This window comes from Cetorhinus maximus, chromosome 24, assembly GCF_964194155.1.
Source record: "Cetorhinus maximus chromosome 24, sCetMax3.hap1.1, whole genome shotgun sequence".
Lineage (NCBI taxonomy): Eukaryota > Metazoa > Chordata > Chondrichthyes > Lamniformes > Cetorhinidae > Cetorhinus > Cetorhinus maximus.
This window is the reverse complement of record NC_135902.1, coordinates 19,760,220-19,780,247: the sequence shown is the minus strand read 5'-3', so window position 1 is coordinate 19,780,247 and position 20,028 is coordinate 19,760,220. Positions and strand designations below refer to the sequence as shown.

General features: G+C 41.5%; 1 protein-coding gene across 4 annotated transcripts in view; it reads left to right on the top strand.

The window, feature by feature from the left end:
* Positions 1-20,028, top strand: part of fbf1 (Fas binding factor 1) — a 127,445-nt gene that overhangs the window by 46,639 nt on the left and 60,778 nt on the right. For all 4 annotated transcript variants that reach the window (XM_078570802.1, XM_078570800.1, XM_078570799.1 and 1 more), the window contains 7 exons: positions 1,401-1,497; positions 2,011-2,460; positions 2,677-2,775; positions 4,687-4,784; positions 13,109-13,149; positions 16,025-16,069; positions 16,811-16,978. In XM_078570802.1, coding sequence (XP_078426928.1) covers positions 1,401-1,497; positions 2,011-2,460; positions 2,677-2,775; positions 4,687-4,784; positions 13,109-13,149; positions 16,025-16,069; positions 16,811-16,978 — 998 coding nt within the window. The remainder of the gene's footprint in view (positions 1-1,400; positions 1,498-2,010; positions 2,461-2,676; positions 2,776-4,686; positions 4,785-13,108; positions 13,150-16,024; positions 16,070-16,810; positions 16,979-20,028) is intronic.

The following is a 20,028-nucleotide window of genomic DNA, read 5'->3' as shown; positions in this document are numbered from 1 at the left end:
ATTGAATCTGTATTGCCCGCCATATCAGGTAGCGCATTCCAAATCGTTGTGCAAAAAGGTTTTTTCTAATGTTGCTTTTGGTTCTTTTGCCAATCACCTTAAATCTGTGTCCTCTTGTTATTGATTCTTGAGCCATTGGAAACAACTTTTTATGACTCTATCAAACTGATCAAAATTTTAAACCTTCAAATCTCCTCTTAGCTTTCTCTGCCCTGAGGAGAACAGCTCCAGTTTTTCCACTTTTTTTTCATGTAACTGTAGTCCCTCATTCACGGAACCATTCTGATGGGTCTCTTCTGTACCTTTTCTAAAGCCTTTACAACTTTCCTGAAGGATGATGCCTAAAATTGAACACAGTACTGTAGCTGGGGCTGAACTAGTGTTTTATATGTTAAGCATAATTTCCAGGATTTTATACTACACTATATGCCCCCATTTATAAAATCCATGATCCCATATGCTTTGTTAATCTGTCCTGCACATTCAAAGATTTGTGCCCAAGGTGTCTCTTTTCTTGCATCCTCTTTTAAATAGTTCAATTCAGCATTTCCCATTCTTCCTACCAAAATGTATCGCTTCACACTTTTCAGTGTTGAATTTAATTTGTCATGTATCTGCTCATTCCCCCAGCCTATCTTTTCCTCTCGAAGTTTATTACTATATTTCTCAGAGGTTACTACATCTCCAAGTTTCATGTCATCTGCAGATTTTTAAATTGCGCCCTGTATCCCCAGCTCCAAGTCATCAATGTGTATCAAAAACAGCAGTGGCCCTCGTACTGAACTTGGGGAACTCAAAAAAAATAGCCATTCATCACTATTTTCTGTTTTCCATCCCTTAGCCAATTTTGTATTCATGCCTTTTATCTCATGGGCTTGAATTTTGTGAGCAAACCTAATACTTTATCAAACGCCTTTTGGAAGTCGGTATATGCAACATCCTTTGCACTGCCTTCATCCAGGCTCTCCGTTACCTCATCAAAAAACATTATCAAGTTTGTCAAATACAATTTGCCCTTAACAAATGGCTCTCCTTTATTAGTCCATGTTCGTTTATTTTCTCTGGGATTATTGTTTCTGAAAACTTCAATGGCTGTCAACACTGTATAAACCTGGTAGAAAATGTTATCATATTTGCTGCCTCATTTTAGTTTTGTTTTCCTCTTCAGCTACCCTAGTGATTTGTTTCCAGAATGTGAAGGCAAGACCCATTCTAGTTACCCTGAGAAAGTAGTAGGTCTTCTTCTATATTGAGTTTTTTTTGCAACTGAGTGGCTTATTAAAAAAGAAAATATGTATAAGAAATGGGGGAAAAGCTGCAATTGTATGTGAGGTGCAAGAGGAGTGCCTGTTATTCAGATGGCTGCCATCAGTGATTGATTGTCTCTGGCTTCTGCTTAGAAAAGGAAGACTTTTTGGATGACTTCACCTTTGGTTCCTACCAGCCCACTGTGGTCACAATTCCAGAGGATCGCCAGTCCAGACGCCAGTCAGTAAGGTACCTCATTCACCCTGAGAGGAGGGATAGGAAGTCATTTGTTCCTGCCAAAAGGAGCAGCACTAATTGCCATTTTGCATCAGTGTGTTGCTCTGCGGCAGTTAAACGGAAATTGGCTAGGCTTGCAGCAAGTCCCGGTCAATCATTTCACTGTCTTGAAACTCGATTCAGTCATTTTAGAAGCCGAGACCATTCATTCAGAAATGAATAGGTCTTCATCCAAGAGGGTGAAATCACTAAGACCCTGTATGCTTAAATCATGGCAGTCGATATGGTATTCATATGATCACCTCCAGCCTATGCCTCAAGCCTAGCTGTTGATTTGTACCTCAGCTCTTCCTTCTGCCTTGTGAGGAAGAATCCCTCTGTTGCTGCATGGCAGGAAAGTTTGGTTTGGGGCGGGGTGGTGTTGAGTGTTGTGGGTTGAAGTTGCATTGTGCTGCGTTTCACTTGCAATGGTTGTGATGTGTTTCAGTGATTCATTTTTTAACTGTGATATTTCTCCTTTTGTAGATTTAGCCCAGAGGGTGATAGAAACTCCACTATTGATCAGAAACACACAGAGGCCACCCCAACACCGACAACCCCAACTTTGGCACGTGGAAATAAGAATGCTGCTGACTGGCTGGGGCTGAAAGATGATGTAATTCCTGATCAAGATAATCAAATGCCAACCAAAGATGAGCAGAAAGGGACCATATTCTGCAAAGCGAAGTCTGATTCAAATCTTCCAGCCAGCCACAACCAGAGCAGGAGGCCTTACTCAGCAGACCGCCCCCCGTCTACATCAAAAGCAATTGACAAGGCACTGGTCAGATCTGCACCATCCACATCAAAAGCGGACTTGTCCGGTATAGTAGAAGGCGATTGGCTGAAGGAGGCACTGGCTCGAAAGAAGTCTGAAGCTGCAGAATCCCATCCCCAGGCGTTGGCTGATGAAGTAGATGCAGTGTCAAGCTTATGGTAAGGAGCTGATTTGGGTTAGGAAGACGGAAAATTTGCCAACCATGTTGGCATATTGTTTGATGAAACACCCTGATGGATCAAGTTCCCCTGACAGTTAGTAAATGTCAAGTGCCCACTGCCACATGCATATCAATAATATGTAATAGGTGAATCTTTGAAAAGTTCCTTATTTCCTACCCCATTGAGCTTTTGAAATGTTTTCTTGTTGAGCAGTAAAAAGAATGGATCACCTGGTATATGTGGGCAGCATGCAGTCACCACGGTAAAGGAACCTGCTGCTGAGAGTAATCCCGTGGAATCTAGGGACACCGGGTATGTAGAACGTATCCACAGCTGCTTGAGCGTTTTATTCTTAGAAATAGTAGTATGAAATAATGGAGAAAAATATTTTAAAACTACCTCTCCCTCCTCTGTTCATACACTTGTACAGTATTGAACCAGTTACAGTTGTGTGTCTGCGCACATGTGCTCATGCATGTATGCTATTTCTAAACCAAATATAATAGAATCATGAAGATTGGTTACAGCACAGAGGGAGGCCATTTGGCTCATCATATCTGTGCCTCCTCTTTTGCGAGAGCAATTCACCTAGTGTCACTCCCCTGCCTTTATCTCCTAGGCCTGCTATTTTCTCTTCCAGTTCCCTTTTGAAAGCCACAATTGAATCTGCCTCCACCACACTCTCAGACACTGCATTCCAGATCTTAACCCCTCACTGTGTTAAAAGGTTTTTCCTCATGTTGCTGTTGCTACTTTTGTCAATCACCTTAAATTGATGTCCTCTGATTCTCAAGCCTTCCACCAATAGGACTAATTTCTCCCTAACTATGTCAGATTCCCTCATGAATTTGACGACTTTTATAAAATCTCCTCTCAACCTTCTCTGCTGCAAAGAGAACAACCCCAGCTTCTCCAATCTATCTACACAACTGAAGTTCCTCATCTCTGGGACCATTCTCATGAATATGTTCTGCACCCTCTCTTAACGCCTTCACATTCTTCCTAAAGCGTGGTGCCTAGCAACATTCGGGTTGAGGCCGAACCAGTATTTTATGTACAGGTTTATCATAAATTCCTTGCATTTGTACTCTTATGTCCCTATATCTAAAGATCAGAACCCTGGAAACTTTATTAACCACTCTCTCAACCTGCCATGCCACCTTCACTGATTGTGCATGTAGACCCCCAGGTCCCTCTGCTCCTGCATGCTGTTTAGAATTATACCTTTATTTTATATTGCCCCTTCCCATTCTTCCTACCAAATGAACCACTTCACACTTCTCTGCATTAAATTTAATTTGCCATTTGTCCACCTATTTCACCAGCTTATATTCTTTTGAAGTTTAACATTATCCTCCTCACAATTAACAATACTTCCAAGTTTTGTGTCATCCACAAATTTTGAAGTTGTGCCCTTTACACCAAAGTCTAAGTCATTAATATATATCAAGAAGAACAAGGGTCCTAATACAGACCCACTGGGGTACTCCACTATAAACCATTCTCTGGTCTGAGAGAAACAACCGTTCATCACTTCCTGTCACTTAGCCAGTTTTGTATCCATGATGCTACTGTGCTTTTTATTCCATGAGGTCTAACTTTGCTCACAAGTCTATTGCATGGCACTTTATCAAATGTCTTTTGGAATTCTATGTATACCACATCAATTGCATTGCCCTCATCTGCCCTCTCTGCTACCTCATCAAAAAACTCAAGCAAGTTAGTTAAACATAATTTGCCCTCAACAAATCTGTTTTGTCTTTCCTTAATTAATCCACATTTGCCTAATCGACTATTGGCTTTTTTCTCAAATATTGTTTCTAAAAGCTCTCCTGCTACCAAGGTTAAACCAACTGACCTGTAGCTGCTGAGCTTATCCTTACTATCCTTTGTGAACAAGGTTGTAACATTTGCAATTCTCCAGCCCTCTGACACCACACCTGTGTCTAAGGAGAATTGGAAGATTATGATTGACCTCAGCAAATTCCACTCCTACATCCCTCAGTATCCTTTGATGCATCTTATCTGCTCCTGGTGACTTATTAACTTTAAATAGAGCCAGTCTTTCTGATGCCTCTTTTATCAATTTTTAACCCATCAAATGCCTCAACTCCATGTCCTTTCTCTATGACTTGGGCTGCATAGTCATCTGTGTGTGTGTGTGTATGCTCGCAAACAACAAAACTCATTTATCCAGTGCTCTTTTTTGTTTTCTTTTTGCAGCTCCCCATTCCCATGCGCGAACGCAAGCAAGGAGGCCCCTCCTCCACTTGTGACCCACACTTGGAAGGACTCTAACACTATAGCTGCAAAGATGGTTGGTGGGTTGAAAAATGAGATCAAGTAATCACGGATACCATTGCCAGTGTGGTACTAAGCATTGAAGCCTAGCAGATCTCTGGTTCAACTCCAGTCTGCACTGACTCAGTTGATCTCAGCTGTGGCAGAATTTGTGGTGATTGAATTGGTCTCAGTGCTGCTGGGCTAGGGTGGGGAAAAACAATTAGTTAAACATTCCACTTCTGATCACTGTGTAGCGACCCCTGTGGGTACAGTAACGTCGTGATTATGTTACTGGAAACAACCAATCCAGAGATCTGAACATAATGAGAATTTAAATTATGTTTTAATACACCTGGAAATCTGATACCAGTAAAAGTGAGCGTGAAGCTCAGATTGGTGTTAAAGCCAATGTCCTTTTGGGACTGCTGGTCTTACCTGGTATGGCTTATATGTGACTCCAGTCCTGCACAGACCTGTTTGATTCTTAACTGCCTTTTGAAGTGACCTATCAAGCCATTCTGTATTAAACTAGGAATGGGCAATAAATGCTGTACCCTGGCCAATCTCAAAAATAATTAATTTTTTTAAAAGTAAGCATGTGTATGTCAGATAAGGATATTGTATATATGTGTACATTTTTGTATATATGTAGTGCACCACACAGTCGAATAACACTTTTTGTTTGGGTTTATAAAGGAATAGTGACCAGTTGGTTGCACTTGCTGAATCGATGGTTTTGGGCTCAAGCCACCACTCCAGAACTTGAGTACAGAATCTAGGCTGACACTTGAGTGCATTGTTGAGGGAGCGCTACATTGTTGGAGGTTCAGATAAAATAAAAATCCAAAGGCCTGTCTGCCTGTTCAGGTTGATGTAAAATATCCTACAGCACTATTCGGAAAAGAGCAGGCTGGCATCCTTCACTCAGTTAACATTACCAAAAGCAGATTAACTGGTCATCCATCTCATTTTTGTTATTTGTGAGGTCTTGCTGTGTCCAAATTGGCTACTGAATTTGCAAAATAACAGTAATTGCCCTTCAGAAAAAAAAATTTATTGGATGTGAAATACCTTGAGACATCCTGAGGACATGACAAAGTACCACTCATTTTATTAGCTACTAGAGAATCAAACAAAATGGTTCAGTAAGTGCATTGAACAATGGAGTGAATGCCCTTTGTTATTGTTATTTACTATTTATCTTTTCTTTAATAAGTCTCACCTTATTCAATGGCCGGGATTTTCCGACCCCATCGCAGGTTGGACCCACCGCGGGCGAGGCAGCGCTCCAGCTAGAAGTCCATTGACTTACGGCGGGACCAGAAGATCCCGGCGGTGGGCGGGTGCGGAAAATGCTGCCCAATGTCTTGAATTCACTACTTTTGTCATGAAATTATGTTCACTAACTTTCTTCAGTGTATGTTTGAGTCTTCATAGAATCGTTATAGCATAGAAGAAGGCCATTCGGCCCATCGTGTCTGTACTGGCTCTCCTAAGGAGCAATTTATGTACTGCCATTCCCCCGTCCTCTCCCAACGTCATTGCACATTCCTCCTGTTCAGTTATTTAGAAAATGTGGAAGAACTTATGGCACAGAAGGAGGCAATTCTGCCAATCGTGTCTGCGGAAGCTGAAAAACGAGCCCCCCCACCCGGCCTAATCCTATTTTCCAACACTTGGCCTGTAGCCCTTGAGGTTACAGGACTTCAGGTGCATATCCAGTCACCTTTTAAATGAGTTGAGAGTTTCTGCCTCTACCACCATTTCAGTCAGTGAATTCCAGACCCCTACCACCCTCTGGGTGACAAGCTTTTTCCTCATCTCCCCTATAACCCTTTTAGAATCACTTTAAATCTATGCCGCCTAGTCACTGACCTCTCTGCTAAGGGAAATAGATCCTTCTCTTCCACTCTATCCAGACCCCTCAATCAAATCTCCCCTCAGCCTCCTCTGTTCCAAGGAAAACAACCCCAGCCTATCCAACCTTTCCTCATGGCTGCAATTTTCCAATCTGGCAACAACCTTCTAAATCTCTTCTCCAGTACAATTACATCCTTTTTCTAATGAGGTGACCAAAACTGCACGCAGTACTCAAATTGTGACCGAACTAATGTTTTATATAGCTCCAGCATAACCTCCCTGTTCTTATATTCTATGCCCCAGCTAATAAAGGAAAGTATTCTATATGCCTTCTTAACTACCTTATTAACCTACCCTATTACCTTCAGGGATCTGTGGACGTGTACTCCAAGGTCCCTCATTTCCTCTACACCCCTCAGTATCCTCCCATTTTTTGTGTATTCCTTTGCCTTGTTTGACAAATGTATCACCTCACAATTCTCTGTGTTGAATTCCATTTGCCACTTTTTTGCCCACCTGACCAGTATATTGATATCTTCTTGCAGTCCACAGCTTCCCTTCTCACTATCAGCCACACAGCCAGTTTTTGTGTTGTCTGCAAACTTCTTGATCGTGTCCCCTACATTGAAGTCCAAATCATTAATGGATGCCACTAAAAGCAGGGGACCTCGTGGTGAGCCCTGCAGAACCCCACTGGAAATAGCCTTCTTGTCGCAAGAACACCTGTCAACCAATACACTTTGTTTCCTGCCACTGAGCCAATTTTATATCCAGCTTGCTACATTTCCCTGGATCCCATGGGCTTTTTATTAACCAGTCTGCCATGTGTGACCTTGTCAAAAGCTTTGTTAAAATCCATGCAGACCGCATCAACTGCACTACCCTCATCAATCCTCCTTGTTACTTCCTCATAAAATTCAATCAAGTTAGTGAGACACGATCTTCCCTTAACAAATCCATGCTGACTGTCCTTGATTACTCCGTACCTTTCTAAGTGAAAGTGTATCTTTCTCTCAGAACTGATTCCAATAATTTGCCCACTGCTGAGATTAGAGTGATTGGCCTGTAATTATTCAGTCTATCCTTTGCTCCATTTTTAAACAATGGTACAATGTTAACAGTCCTCCAATCCTTTGGCACCACACCTGCATCCAGAGAGGATTGGAAAATGATGGTCAGAGCATCTGCTATTTCTAACCCTGGTTTCTTTTAACAGCCTGGAGTACATTACATCCAGCCCTGGTGACTCATTTACTTTCAAGGATGCTAATCCCCTCAATACTTTCTCTCTCCATATTTTTATCACATCCAATATTTCACATTCCTCCTCCTTAACTACAATGTCTGCTTTGTTCCCCCCTACTTTTGTGAAGACAGAAACAAAGTATTCATTAAGGGCCATACCACATCTTCCTACATATAGGTTACCTTTTTGGTCTGTTATGGGCCCTACTCTTTCCTTAGTTACCCTCTTAACATATTGATAAAATATATTTGGAGTCTTAGCCATGGCTTAGTTGGTACCACACTTGCCCTTGAATCACAAGGTTCTGGATTCAAGTCCCACTCCAGGGTTTGAGCGCAAAAGCCATTTTAACATTGCATTGTAGTTCTGAGGGAGCATTGCACTGTCAGAGGTGCCATCTTTCTGATGAGACGTTAAACCGAGGCCCCATCTGCCTGCTTAGGTGGTTGTCAAAGATCCATGGCACTGTTTTGAAAATGAGCAGGGGAGTTGTCCGTGGTGTCCTGGCCAATATTTACCCCTTAATCAACGTAAAAAGCACAGATTATCTGGTCATTATAACATTGTTGTTTGTGGGAGTTTGCTGAGTGCAAATTGACTGGCATGTTTCTTATATTCCAACAGTAGCTGAGCAGACAGATCAGGAGAATTAACATGTGGGTAAAGGGCTGGTGTCAAAAAGAGGGGTTCATTCTCATGGGACACTGGTACCAGTTCTGGGGTAGGGAGGAGCTGTACTGCTGGGACAGACTCCACTTGGACAGAGATGTGATGTGTGTCCTAGTGGTAAGAGTAAATAGGGAGGTGGCAAAGGCTTAAACTAATAAGGAGTAGGGGAGGGATCCACAAGAAACATCAGTAACCTAAATGTGAACAGGGCAAGGGAACATAGGAAAGAATAAAGGAACGGCATTGGTAGCAAGGAAATAAATAGAAAAATGGTTACGCATAAAAAGAGAGAAAATCCTACTAAAAATGAGTTAAGATACCTGTACAGCAATGCACTCAGTGTCAGTAAGGCAACAGGAGAGCTGGAGGCACTCATGTTGGGAGGAACCAGAGATCGTGGGGATTACTGAGACATGGCTGCAGAAAAATCAGGACTGGGAATTAAAAATTGTAGGGTGTAACACATTTAGAAAATATAGGGTGGGTGAGAAAATGGGGAGGTGGGGTAGCTGTACTTATTCAGGATGATATAATGGCAATAGTAAAAAGGGACACCTCTCTCAGAAAGAGAAAAATAGAATCTATGGATAGGGATAAAAGATAATAAGGGATCCACTAATCCCCACTATCTCTGGTTCCTAGTCTACAGGTCATCTAATGGTGGAAGAGAGGTGGAGGAAGAAATATGTTGACAAATTAGGAAATTGAGTAAAAAATAGAATAATAATCGCCAGGGATTTCAACTACCCTGATATTAATTGGACAGAAGAGGTAGGTAAAAGAGGAAAGGGAATGGAGTCCCTATGATGTGTACAGAACTCCTTTCTAATCCAATATGTAAAAAGCCCAACAAGATGATAATTATTAGATCTAGTAATGGGAAATGAATCAGAGCCGATAAGAGAAGCAAAAAGCAAGGGAACATCTTTGCATTAGTGACCATAATATAATATGCTATAAAATAATAATAGAGAAGGTCATAAATATGACTCAAGACTAGGGTAATAGATTGGAAAAAAACTGATTTTGTGGGGCTGAGAATAGAAATTGGGAAAATAAAATGGGCAACAATATTGGCCAACAGCAATAGAACAACAGTGGTGTTCAATGTTAAAATGGTGTTCAACAGAGTGCAGGAAAAATATATTTCACTAAAAAGAAAGAACAAACTAAATATGAGTGAGACTCAATGGATGAATAAGGACAAAAGGGAATGAGAGGGGGTTGGGAAAGAGGCATGCATTGCATAGACAGCAGAGGAGTACAGGATAAGAGAGAATTTGAAGAGATTAGGAGAGAAGTCAAAAAAACAATTAGGAAGGCAAAGAGGAACTTTAATTCAATATCAGGGAACATAAAACAAAATAGTAAAATCACATCAATAAAAAAAGAAGACTGATAGGAATAGGTTCATTAAGGGATAGTCAGGGTAATACTACAGGTAAAGACAGGGAGGTGCCAGTAATATTAAATATTGCTGAAAAAAGAGACACGCAATTGAAGCTTTTCATCTTTCACTCATCAGGACAGCTCGCAAGAAAATATTAACAGTAAAGGGAACAAAAATTTATACTGCATGAGTGCTGATTGGTTGGCAAGTGGACTCTGATTGTTAGAAGTGTTACCATGGGGAATGCAGCAGGAAACAGTTAACTGCCAAGCATTTTGCTTGCAACAGGCAAAGTACTGACTGTACCCAACCAGCCCATGCTTGCAAAACTCAAAATATAGTGTCCACCATTAGATGTAATTCCACGATTGGACAACAGTTGCGAAACAATCCTGATTGCACTAAAAATTACACTGAAAATCAATTTAAGATTATCAGTTGGGCTTGCAGTGTGGCTCATTTACACATGCTAGATGCCACATATATTCATTCACAGAGCCCTACCCTTTGAAGACAAAAGAGCATGCCCACGCATTGCACCTTTTTCAACTAAACAAAAGCTTAGGGATAGCCATTCCCTGGTCTTTCTCCGTGGCAATGCCTTGGAGGTGATGGCAGAGTGGTATTGTCGCTGGACTAGTATTCTAAAGACAGGGTAATGCTCTAGGGACCCGGGTTCGAATCCGACCACGGTAAATGGTGGAATTTGAATCCAATAAAAATCTGGAATTAAAAGCCTACTAACGATGACCATGAAACCATTGTCGATTGTTGTAAAAACCCATCTGGTTCACTAATGTCCTTTAGGGAAGGAAATCTGCCACCCTTACCTAGTCACATGTGACTCCAGACCCACAGCAATGTGCTTGACTCTTAAATGCCCTCTGAACAAGGGCAACTATGGATGGGCAATAAATGCCCACATCCCATGAATGAATATAAAAAAAATCAGAGTTGACTCGCCTGGTTTGAAACTCTTTCGAGTTATCAACAGTCACAGATTGCAACTCTTTCGAGTACAATCACAGTTCTTGGTTTCCGGGAGTGGGACATGAACCCACAACCCTCTGATTCAAAGGCGAGGGTGCTATGAACTGAGCCACAGCTGACACCTCTAAAAGTTAACTTTGTTTCTCTCTCCACAGATGCTGCTAGGCCTGCTGAGTTTTTCCAGCAATTTCTGTTTTGTACTCCAGAGCATTACCCTGGATTACTAGTCCAGCGACAATACCACTATGCCACCGCCTCCCCTTCGCCTGGTTTGAACTTGAACAAAAAACTAGGCAGTTAACTATTTCTTGCTGCATTCCCAATGGCCTCTACCAATCAGAGTTCACTTGCCAGCCAATCAGCACTCTCTTCTCATGCAGTTTTCTGTTGGTATTTTCTTATGAGCTGTCCTGATGAGTGCAAAAAATAGCATGTCTCTTTTTTTTTCCTGTATTACTCAAGTTCTTTACTACCAAATATTAAATAATTATATAGCTTTGGTATTTGCCAGAGAGATAGAACAAAAGAACAAGTAAACGTGACATTGAATTATGAGAACAATGAGGTACTTGCATTTAAGATTAAGAAGGGGCATGTATTGAATAAACTAAACAAACTCAAAGAGAATAAAGTCCCTGGTCTGGATGGATTGCATCCATGTATTTTCAAAGAATCTAGGGAAGATATAGCAGTGGCATGACTGCTGTTTTAATAATTCATACCTATATTTAATAATTAGAAAAAGATTGGCAGATGGTTAAAGTAATTCCTATATTTAAGAGGAGGGACAGAACATGTCCAGGAAATTAAAGACCAGTCAGCTTAATGTCAGTGTTAGGAAAAACAATGGAATCCTTACTGAAAGAGAGAAAAAAAGAACAATCTAGAAATGAGAAATATAATAGTGAATAGTTAGCATGGATTTCAAAAAGGAAAATCTTGCTTGACCAACTTCATTCATTTTTTTGAGAAGGTAACAGAGAGAGTAGATGGTGGTAATCTGTTTATTGGATGTGGTTTATCTGGATTTTCAAAAGACCTTCAATGATAGACTAATGAGTAAGGTCAGTCAATGTGGAGTGAAGGGACAAAGTGGCAGAATGGATTGCTAGCAGACTTCAACACAAAGCAGCGAGTGGTAGTAAAAGGTAAGCTATTCAGAGTGGCAGATGGTGGGAAATGGTGTTGCACAAGGATCAGTATTGGGACCACTACTGTTCACAATTTACATCAATTATTTGGACTGTGGAATCAATAACAATTCCTAAATTTGCAGAAGACACCAAATTTGTTGTAGGGAGGGGTGGGTATAGTCAATGCTGAGGAGGACATTAATGAACTTGCAGAATGAGCAAATAATTGGCAAATGAAGTTTAACACAGATAAATGTGACATCATACATTTTGGTAGGAAGAAAAGGAATAACACTACTTACTTGGTAGGTGTAAGCCTAGGTTGGAGTAGAAACAGTGGGTCTTGTAGTACAAATATATCGATTGCTAAAAGTTGCGTCACCGGTTAGCAAGGCCATAAAAAAAACAAACAAAGCACTAGGTTTTATTTCTAGAGGCATAGAATTGAAAAGTAGGGAAGTTATGCTAAACCAGCACTGAACCTTGGTTAGATCACGCTTAAGAGTTCTGCATGCAGTTCTAGCCACCATAGTATAAAAAGGATGCAGAGGCACTGGACAGGATGCAGAGAAGATTTACAAGTATGATACCAGAAATGCGTTGGTAGACATATCAGGAAACGATTGACAGGCTGGATCCCTTTTGTCTTGAAAGAGAATGTTTCCTCTTGAGGAGAAGAGCATAACTAGAGGCCATCAATATAAAATTATCACCAAGAAATCAAATAGGGAATTCGGAAGAAACTTCTTTACTCAAAGAGTGGTAAGTATTTAGAACTTATTATCACAGCAAGTGGTTGAAGTGAATAGTACAGATGTATTTAAGGTAGAAGAGAATAGAGGGTTATGATGGTAGACTTAGATGAGGAATGATGGGAGGAGGCTTGAATGGAGCAGAAACACTGGTAAGGACAGGTCGGACCAGACAGCTTGCTCCTGTGTTGTATATCCTATGTATGCCTAAGTAGGAGCTACACTTCATAAAGGACTTCATTGGCTGTAAAGCGCTTCGAGATGTCTGGTGGTTATGAAAAGTGCTATATGAATGCGAAGTCTCTCTTTTTTGTTTTTGTAGCTCCTTCACAAGGACAGGATGATCGACTATCTGCTTTACAGGTAGGAATGAGCTGGCTTTATCAAACATAGGTTGTGTCGGTTCACGGACTCCCAAGACGCCTGCATCTTTTGCAGCCTTGTGGAGTCCGTGGACCATGCATATATAGGGTGTTGCAGGCTGCATTCCTTTTTCGGTAATTTAAAAAACCTTATATTGATGTTTTGTTTGCACTTCAGTCCCACGTCCTGATCTACGGGCACCCGGTGCGGAAGGGGGCCGGGAGGGAGGAGGACCTTCTCGTGAACCTGCTCCTGGGCCTGGCCAAGTTGGCCATTAACAGGCCCAGGTAGCGGGCGATTGAGGGGGTTGTCCGACCTGACTGTCTGCCCCTCTTCCACGGCCGGGTGTCCCTGGCGAGGGAGCATGCAGTGTCTGCCGGCACTGTCGAGGCCTTCCATGCTCGGTGAGGACTAGGGTGTTTTATTGACCCTCTTAATCACATTTTGGCTTAACGTTTGTAAGATTCCTTTAAATTTTGTCTTTGGTTTTGCAGTCTTCCTAATTTAAGAGGCTGCTTTTACTTTGTCCCTCATTTTGTTAATTTTGTTTGTTTGGTTGGACTCAAAAGAGTTAAATCAACTTATTTCCGACATATAACCAGGTATGGTTATTTTTTATTCCAAATAAGAGGTATTCCTATGGGAACCCATATGGGTCCTTGCCTTTTTGCGGGATTTGTGGAACAATCTTTGTTTGATTTCTATTTAGATCCCTCCTTCACCTCTTTTCCCTATGACTGATAACTATTAGTGCCATTTCCTGCTCTACGAACTGGAAAATTGAATCAGCTTTGCTTTCAATTCCCATCTTTCTCTCACCTTCAAATGATCCATCTCCGACTTTTCACTTCCCCTCCTTGACTTCTGTATCTGCATTTAAAGGGATGTCATCGACCGAGGTCCATTTATAAACTCACTGACTCCACAATTACCTTGACTACATTTCCTTCCACCCTGCTTCTTGTAAGGATTCTATTCCACTCTCCCAGTTTCTCCCTCTCGGTCACATCAATTCCGTTGATGCCACCTCCCATATTAGTGCTTCTGATATGTCTTCCTCCTTCCTCAACCAAGGAGCTCCCTCTACCATGGTTTATGGGCCCTTGACTGTGCCTGTCCCAATTCACACACTTCTGCACTCACCCCTTCCCCTCCCTCCCACAACCACAACAGGGTTCCCCTTGTCCTCATCTTCCACTAGCCTCCACATTCAACGGATCCTCTGCTGTCCCTGCCTCCATCAAACACATTTTGCTCTTCCCTTCCCTTTCAGCACTCTGAAGTGGCTGTTCCCTTCACAATGCCCTGGGCCACACTTCAGTGACCATGGTTGGGAAATAAATATTCCAGGGTGCACAATATTTTGAACAGACAGAATAGGAGAGGAGGAAGGATAGCCCCACATTGTTAAAGATGACATAAGGACATTAATGAGAAAAGATCTTGGTACAGAAGATCAGGAAGTAGAATCAGTATGAGTGGAGATTAAGAATAACACAGGTGAGAAAACACTGGTGGGACTAGTTTATAAGCCTCCTAACAGTAGTTTTAAAAAATTCTTCCATGGGACGTGGGCGTCACTGGCAAGGCCAGCATTTATTGCCCACCCCTCATTGCCCTTGAACTGAATGACTTGCTAGTCCATTTCTTAGGACAGTTATGAGTCAACCACATTGCTGTGGGCCTGGAGTCACTTATAGGCCAGACCAGCTAAGGATGGTAGCTCTCCTTCACTAAAGGGCAGTAGTGAACCAGATGGGTTTATATGACAATTGATAATGATTTCATGGTTGCCATTAGTGAGACTAGCTTTATATTCCAGATTTATTTATTGAATTTAAATTCCACCAGCTGCCATGGTGGGATTTGAACCCATGTCCCCAGAGCAATAGTCTGGGCCACTGAATTGCTAGTGCGTTGACATTGTCACTATGTCATCATCTCCGTTGTACAGAGCATTAAACAATAAATTATTGCAGCTTCTAACAAAGGCAATGTAATAATTGTTGTGGTGGCAGGGGGCTTTAACCTTCAAATAGACTGGACCAATCAAATTGGTAAAGGTGGTCTGGAAGATGAGATTGCTTTCATGACAGCTATTTCCACCAGGTTTGCAGGAGGTGTGTGAAAGAAAAGAAGGGTTATTATGTTCTTAAATAAAGGAAACTTTATTCCCCTTTTTTTTCCTGAGATTCCCACTGTTATCTGATATTCCCCAAGATAATTGCCAGTAATCTGCAGTCTGTTCCTACGTTTTTATGAACACTGGTCTTACATGTGTGCCAGAGGTTGCTGGGTCAGGTGTCGACAGTTTAATTATATTTCTTACAATCTCCAAAGTTCTTCATCTCCATTTGCCACTTTCCCTACAACCTGCTCCCCCGTTGCCCCTCAACCACACATTGGTGAAACGCTGAGGGAGGAAATTGTAAAACAAGGAAGAAAAGCTTGAATTTCTGTAGTGTCTTTTAGGACATCCCAAAGCACTTTACAGAAATGAAGTACTTTTTGAAATGTAGTCACTGTTGTAATGTAGAAAATTTGCTGGCAATTGATTCATTCTATTCTCTGCTGGCTTGTGTTACCACAAGTGTGCAGCTCATCCAATCAGTCTGCCACTTGCCTGGAATTGAGCAATGTGGATTGTAAAAAGGTAATGAAGTTAGTATAGTTGAACTTACATTTTTAACTTTCTGTCTCTCTCTGGCCTACTCTCTCTCTTCCCCTCACTTTATCTGGCCCACCCTCTCTCTCCTACACTACTCTTTCCCTGTTCTCCGTCCCCCTCTCTCTCTGACCTGCTTATGCATTTGTTCTCCCTCTCTCTCTCCACCCCCACCCTTTCTCTGTCTCCTCCATGCCTTTCTCCTCCCAGGTGTCTCTCTCCACTGATCAGCTGCAGAAGTTACTTCAGTTCCAGGTGAGGGCTTCTGGCCATTCCACATTAAGCTAATTATTAAGTGCAAGTTAATAATGATAATATAACTTTTTAAAATGGTTTTCCACACTCTAGCTCTTTTGGATTTGACATGGCATGGGGGAGGAGGGGATTGCTTCTCATTGCTGCTTTGTAATTGCTTGTGTGTGAGAATGATGTTCAATGGCGATACTCACTTTGATAGTTCCTTTCTCTCTCTGCCTTCCGACTTTTTAAGGTATGCACCTGGATTCCACTTAACATTTCCTTTGATATAATTGTTCAGGAATTCCTTTTAAGGGTTTCAAGACCATGATTACAAGTTAGGTTGTCTCCCAATATTTATATTTATAATCTTCAGTCGTAGCAATAAGGCAGCTTTGTAAGCATACCACTGGCATTTTAATTCAGAGAGGTTTTAAAGATAGGAAATGGGTGACCTGGTGCATCAATGAGTGCTGATCAGTTCTGCTGGATAAAGTGGAGGGAGCTTTAGTCAGCGCATGATGCAGGGTTTGCAACCCTTGATACTTGGTGCAAAAAATATTCCATTGACGACATTCTGTGCAATTGAAGAGCATAAGCCATCAAAATTTAAAAATGGATAGCAATTTATAAAAAAAAGATAGTTTGGCATTTAAACATTTTAATGGATTTCCATGCAGCACAGTGAGATTTGTGCGTGCTGTGATTTAAATTCATATGACACTGCAGTTTAACTTCATAGACTGTTCTGTTTATCAGCTGCTTCAGTCAGTATCTGGGGGGCGAGATTTGGCCATGGATCTGCCGAACGCCGTGGAGCTAGAGAACAGGCTAACAGCTGTGCAGAAACGGCTGAAGAGCACAGAGGCTGAACAACAGACAGTCCTTCAGACTACCGAGGTCAAAATCATCGAGCTGGAGAGTAAGGTACAACACCAGTTCTGAGCTTGACAGTTACGTGAATGTGCTAGTCACTGCCACTAGGTTGGGAGGGCCAGTAAGTTATGTGATAAAAGCAAAATACTGCGGATGCTGGAAATCTGAAACAAAAACAGAAAATGCTGGAAAAACTCAGCAGGCCTGACAGCATCTGTGGAGAGAAAAACAGAATTAATGTTTTGAGTCCGTATGACCCTTCTTCAGAGTTATGTGGTTGGGATTAGGAAGTAACAAAGAGACATAAACAGACTAACTAACTATAAAAGATGGAGTTCAACTCCTCTTTGACCAAATGCAAAAAAATTAGAGCCTGGCATTCCAGAGTGATATCAGAAAGCACCTATTCACACTAAGAATAGTGGAAATTTGGAACTATCTTCCCCCAGCTGTGGACGTGAGGTCAGTTGAAACTTTCAAGACTGAGATCGGCATATTTTCATTACGTAGGGTTATCAGGGTACCGATCAATATTGATTGGTTTGAATGGCAGTATAAGGCAAGGTTCGTAAATGGCCTCCTCCAGTTCCTATGTTCCATGATGTATCTAAAACCTATAGTATTTGTGGTAGAACAAAGCTCTCTTTCTCTTGATGCCCCCTTAGGTATATCTGGAAAATCTCTTATTTGAGGTGAGCTTTTTTGAAAATAGCATCGCTGCTTACAAATTAATCTAGTTATTCTCACTCTGGTGAGAGCTGAACCTGCCCTCTCAGTATCATGGGGACTGCCACTGTTGCTTTTTCTATATTGTAAAAATAAAGCAAATGTAGCTGTTGGAACTGAGCAATCTTTTCATCTGTAGGATGTGGATTAGAATCCAGTTCGGCCTGACATGTTGAAAGTTAGCTCTGTCTGACAAAAGCAGATGTTGCACTGAAATTAGTTTGCAGAGCTTCATTTTTAATGAACACAGGTCTAGACTATCTACAAGTTCATAATTAAATACAGGGTGGTAACTTCAATCTGCGACAGCTGGTGCAGCACATGTTAAACTTCACATAAGTTCAATAAGGGAATTTTTGTAATATTTTACTTTGTATCTAATCCCTGCTGTACCTTTCCTGAGAGCATTTGATGGGACAGTATAGAGGAAACTTTACCTAATCCGTGACATACTGACCGTGGAGTGTTTGGTGGGTCAATGTAGATAGAACTTTATTCTGTATCTAACCCATGCTGTACCTCACCTGGGAGAGTTTATGATACTGGGTTCAAAATGTTGATGAGTGTTTCACTGCACAGCAGTGGCATTATTTACCTTACAACACAATAAAACAAAGCAGAAATAACTGGAAGCTCAGAGTTTCAGTGGATAGTTGGCAATAAACCAGCAGACAAAAAACATTGTGCACTAGGGTTGGTTCACGCCATAAGCAGTGCAGTTTCTGGCCCAGATTAATTGGAATCAAAGCTTGGCAGGCAAAACAGTAACTGAACAGTGGGTTGCCTTTAAAGAGGAGATGACTAGGGTGCAGTCAAGGTACATTTCCTCAAGGGGGAAAGGAAGGGCAAACAAATCCAGAGTTCCCTGGATGAAGAAAGAGTTAGAGAGTAAGATAAAGCAGAAAAAGGGTGCATATGATAGATGTCCAGTGAATAATATAACTAAGAATCAGGCTCAATATGAAAGGTTCAGAGGGGAATTGAAGTAATAAATAAGAGAAGTAAAAAGAAAGTATGAGAAGAGACTGGTAGTTAATGGAAAAGGGAATCCAGAAGTCTTCTATAGGTATGTAAATAATGAAAAGGTAGTAAAAGGAGGAGTAGGGCCAATTAGGAACCTAAAAGGGGATTTATGCATGGAGACAGAGGGGTATGGCTGAGATTCCAAATGAAAACTTTGCAACTGTCTTTACCAAGGAGGGAAATGCTGCTCGAGTCATAGTGAAAGAGGAGGTAGTTGATACACTTGATTAGTTAAAAATTGATAAAGAGGAGGTATTAAATAGACTGGCTGTACTTAAAGCTGATAAATCACCAGGACTGGATGAGATGCATCTGAGGATACTGAGGGAAGTAATGATGAAAATTGTGGAAGCACTGTCCATAATCTTCCAACCCTCCTTAGATACAGGATTGGTGCTAGAGGACTGAAGAATTGCAAATGTTACACTGTTATTCAAAAAGGGGTGTAAAGATAAGCCCAGCAACTACAGACCTGTCAGTTTAACCTCACTGGTGAGGAAGCTTATAGAAATGATAATTCGGGACAAAATTAATAGTCACTCAGGCAAATGCGAATCAATTTGTCAAGGGCAAATCGTGCTTAACTAACTTGCTGATATTTTCGATGATGTAACAGAGAGGGTAGATGAGGGTAATGTAATTGAACAAAGAACAAAGAAAAGTACAGCACAGGAACAGGCCCTTCGGCCCTCCAAGCATATTGCCTGTCAACTAAAACATTTTGCACTTCCGGGGTCCGTATCCCTCTATTCTCATCCTATTCATGTATTTGTCAAACAGCCTCTTAAACACCACTATCGAACCTGCTTCCACCACCTCCTCTGGCAGCAAATTCCAGACACTCACTACCCTCTGCGTAAAAAAACTTGCCCCGCACATCTCCTCTATAATTTTCTCCTCTCACCTTAAACCTATGTCCCCTAGTCATTGACTCTTCCGCCCTGGGAAAAAGCTTCTGACTATCTACTCTGTCCATGCCACTCATAATTTTGTAAACTTCTATCAAGTCACCCCTCAATCTCCGTCGCTCTAGTGAGAACAACCTCTCCTCATAGCTAATAACCTCCAGACCAGGCAGCATCCTGGTAAACCTCCTCTGCACCCTCTCCAACGCCTCCATATTACATTGCTGTAATGTGCACGGACTTCCAAAAGGCATTTGATTAAGTGCTGCACCAACAGACTTGTGAGCAAAGTTAGAGCTCGTGGAATTAAAGGGACAATAGCAACATGGATACAAAGTTGGCTGAGTGACAGGAAACAGAAAGTTCTGAACGGTCATTTTTCAGACTGGAGGAAACTATATAGTAGGGTTCCCCAGAGGTTGGTGTTAAGACCCCTGTTCATCCTGG